The 4,037-nt window shown below is 36.8% G+C and overlaps 1 protein-coding gene across 1 annotated transcript; it reads left to right on the top strand.

Moving 5' to 3' along the window:
• Positions 1 to 391: 391 nt before the first annotated feature.
• Positions 392 to 3,682, top strand: LOC143542195 (wall-associated receptor kinase 2-like). Its single transcript, XM_077034840.1, has 3 exons — positions 392 to 1,230; positions 1,869 to 2,042; positions 2,295 to 3,682. The coding sequence occupies exons 1-3, from the start codon at positions 627 to 629 to the stop codon at positions 3,500 to 3,502; spliced, it is 1,986 nt and encodes a 661-aa protein (XP_076890955.1). The 5' UTR covers positions 392 to 626; the 3' UTR covers positions 3,503 to 3,682.
• Positions 3,683 to 4,037: the final 355 nt, after the last annotated feature.

Below are 4,037 nucleotides of genomic sequence, written 5' to 3'. Positions count from 1 at the left end.
TTTTGAAACCTTGTATTATTTCCGCGTGTTTTAGTTAATGATTCTTTAAACATAATTTGTCTTTAGTTTACCTATAGAAAAACTTATTTGGAAAAAAAAATATATATCCCACAAAAATTAGGCATTTTACAATAGGACAAAGAAAGTTTATAATAACTTCAATATCTTTCCGTTGACAATCTAGAAAATAAAGAAGAGTAGTTTTCAAAAAACTAGATAAATCATTTACTTTCGAAGGGGGGGGCCAAAATAAGAGGTATTGATGTTAAAAAAACAGAAAAAAGAAAGTTATATACTATTTCAAACTTATTAAGTCTATTGTGTAACCATTTATAAATTTCTCCCATAAAAGGTGTTTGATCACAAATAACAAGAGAGCATCAACATGCTTCTTCTTTTCACACTTGTTCTGTATACAAAGTTACAATTGGCAATGGCCACTGGGAACATAGCCAAGCCAAACACAGTGTGGGAAATTGACAGTTTCATACCCTTTTGGTATTGGTGTAGGCTCGCGTTGCTCCAAAGACGACTCGTTTGACCTGACCTGTAACTCGACTTACAACCCACCAAAGTTATTCATCAGATCAGGAAACATTGAAATACACAAGATTTCGGATTATGAGATGTGGGTCACCAATTTTGTTGCTGAAAGATGTTACGACCAGTTTGGGGGTGTGACGGACGATGATTATGCATGGATTAAGTTAGGAGCGACGCCTTTTGCATTTTCCCAAAGGAATAAGTTCACGGTCGTCAGGTGCGATGATTTTGCTTTGATCCAAGGGTCAAATGGAGGTGACTTCTCTAGTGGCTGTTTGGGATTATGCAGTAGGTCAGATGATGTGCCTGATGGCTACTGCTCAGGAATTGGTTGTTGTCAGACTGCAATACCAAAGGGTCTCAAAACTTATAACTCTACACTTCTAACCTTAAGAAACCATATAGGTGTCGTGTCGTTCAATCCTTGCGGTTTTGTATTTCTGGGTGAGGAAGAAAGTTTTCAGTTTCGTGGTGTACGGGATTTAGTCAATGCTTCCGAGTTTTTAACGAGGGTGCAGACCATGGTGTTCACGGTGCTCGAGTGGGTTATCGAAAGCAACCGCAGTTGCATAGAGGCTAATGAGTGCAAGGGTAATAGCTCATGCGTTGATACAGATATCGGTGGGTATCGCTGCAGCTGCAATGATGGTTACGATGGAAATCCTTATCTTGATCCAGGCTGCCATGGTACGTGTATTTCAGTTTAACTTTGGTGCAATTCAAAATGTAAGATGGTAAAAGACTGATTGATTATTAATGAATAATGCACTACAATATACAAATAACGGAATACAAACCTTAGATACCTAATGGGCCCGTTGGCTCATCATACTAAATCTAATCTAATATCCAATACAAAAGGTTCTGGATGACATTGATTGAATGTTAAGTTGTCTACAAAAGTAATAGCTAAATATTTTATGTTGAAAAGGGTTATTGGATTTAAATACTTCTAACTTTTACTCGTTGACCGGAGACACTCCCAACTAATGAAATATTTACCATCACTCCCAACTTTCACCTTATTTTCTTTAGACGCTCCCAAACTAACGTGAAACTTAGTTTTTTTTACGATATGACATTTTTTGAAATCGTTTGGGAGTGCTAGAAGAAAATAAGGTGAAAATTTCGGAGTGGTAATTAATATTTCGTTAGTTGGGAGTGTTCTCGACCAGCAAGTGAAAGTTGGGGATATTTAAATCCAATAACCCTTTTGAAAATGAACTAGGCTACCTACAATTATCATTTTTTATTCATTTTCTGCATCATCTGCATTATTTTATTCCGTTGACTTGTAAATGGCTCGGCTTTAATTTATTTTCTAGACATCAACGAGTGTGATGACAAAAGCAACATCAATTGTTATGGGGAGTGCGTTAATACAGCAGGGAGTTCCAGTTGTACATGTAAGCCAGGATACACAGGAGATGCAAAAACGCCATATGGTTGTCGACCTATTGCTAATGGTTCAAAATTTCCTATGACGGTATTCACGTTAGGTAATTCTTTATTATATATCAATCATGTTCTAACTTATTTAGTAAAATGTCCAGTAAGAAAAATTACCATTAAAATTGCAAATATAATAAGAGGAAAAAAGATATGACATAGGAATTAACTAGTGTGCATATCCATCAATATAATCAAATGGAAAGATCTCATGGCATGCCTTTATTCATCTTTTCTAAAACCAGATTGCTTCATAGTCACTGCAATTGATTAAATTATTTTTCCTGCAATTTCACATGTAGCTCTAGGTTTTGGCTTCGTGGCACTATTATCTGGGGTGATTGCGATTTTCTTTGGCGTACGAAAGAGGAAATTAATCAAGCTACGAGAAAAGTTCTTTGAGCAAAATGGAGGTGTGTTTTTGAAACAAAAACTCAACGCACCAGGGAGTAGTGAGGCGGTGATTATGTTTAGCAGTGAACAGCTTCGGAAAGCGACTGGCAACTATTCTGAGGAACGAATTATTGGTCAAGGTGGTTATGGTTTAGTATATAAAGGAATTTTGCCAGATAAACGTGTTGTTGCAATAAAGAAATCTAAGCTAGTGGATAGGGCCCAATCGGAACAGTTCATTAATGAAGTCTTGATCCTTACACAAGTCATACATCGAAATGTCGTAAAGCTGTTAGGGTGTTGTTTGGAAGAGGAGGTCCCGGTACTAGTTTACGAATTTATCTCCAATAACACACTTTTCTATCACATTCATGATAGATCCGATGGAAGGAGTTGGTTATCTTGGGAGAACCGGTTAAGAGTTGCTACTGAGGCTGCTAGTGCACTCGGATACCTTCATTCACAGGCCGTTACACCTATCATACACAGAGACGTCACGTCTACCAATATATTACTAGACGGTAATTACACTACAAAAATTTCTGATTTTGGAGCTTCAAGGTTAGTCCCATTAGATCATGATGAAGTCACTACACTAGTCCAAGGCACATTAGGGTACCTTGATCCCGAATACTTCTACACGAGCCAACTAACTGACAAGAGTGATGTGTATAGCTTTGGAGTGGTCCTAGCAGAACTTATAACCGGACAAAAACCGCTTTGCGCAAATAGAACCAATGATGATAAGAATTTAGCAACATACTTTGTCAAGGCAATGAATGAAAACCGCTTGTTCAAAATTGTTGAACCACAAGTTTTACGAGAAGGAACGCTTGAGCAGTTACAAGTAGCAGGTGAGCTTGTGAAAAGATGCCTTAACTTACATGGAAATGATAGACCTACTATGAAAGAGGTTGCAATGGAGTTAGAGGGCTTGAAGAGGTTTAAAACTCATCTCTGGAATCAACAGCAAACACATGAAGAATCAAGAAGCTTGATCTTAGAAGTTGAGCAATATGACCTTTATGAAGTCCCATTAATCCCATACAGTTCCAATGAATGGGAATCTTACTCGGGTAGTGCTAATACGAGTTTTAAAGAAAGCAAACCGCGTTAAGTTTTAGATTCCTTGTTATATTTTCAATTCTATGAGAATAACGGCGACAATTTACCCGAATTTCTAAAAGTACGTATCTCGATCCATGTCGTGTTCTTTGTGTTGAAACAATTTATCATGATATGTACTTGTGAACTCTTATATATAACTGTGTACCTTGTATAGTTTGTATAATATTATTTTATAACCTTTTAGCTTATATATATACAAACGTGTGTATCTTTTGTTGGGGATTTCTTGGAAAAAATCGTCGGGTCTTCCTCCGATTTCTTATAAAAGATATTTAATCCATCAGAAGAGAAGTTAGAAAGGTTATTTATGCTCGGCGTGTCCTTTATATGGATATAAGAGGCTAGGGATCCATTCCATTGACTAATGCTGATGAGAATTTTACTCCACGGGAAATGGAACCAAAAGCTACGAAATTAGCCTATTTCTTGTGTGTATCAATTTAAGTATTTTAATTTGAAATCCAATAATTTCTTAAAGTGCATTAGGTATGGAGAAAGGCTTAGGGTTTTCTCAATTGAAACCC

This window comes from Bidens hawaiensis, unplaced genomic scaffold, assembly GCF_021521415.1.
Source record: "Bidens hawaiensis isolate Kalapana, Puna unplaced genomic scaffold, B.hawaiensis_p1.1 tig00012786_1, whole genome shotgun sequence".
NCBI lineage: Eukaryota > Viridiplantae > Streptophyta > Magnoliopsida > Asterales > Asteraceae > Bidens > Bidens hawaiensis.
Note: the sequence above shows the minus strand (reverse complement) of the source record. Positions and strands in the feature narration are given on the sequence as shown.

Bases quoted from the DNA above. Each gene is read 5' to 3' on its own strand.
- LOC143542195 (XM_077034840.1), top strand. From the start codon at position 627: ATGTGGGTCACCAATTTTGTTGCTGAAAGATGTTACGACCAGTTTGGG. The intron at 1,231-1,868 runs GTACGTGTATTT...TTTATTTTCTAG, and splicing joins TCTTGATCCAGGCTGCCATG to ACATCAACGAGTGTGATGAC. The intron at 2,043-2,294 runs GTAATTCTTTAT...TTTCACATGTAG, and splicing joins TATGACGGTATTCACGTTAG to CTCTAGGTTTTGGCTTCGTG.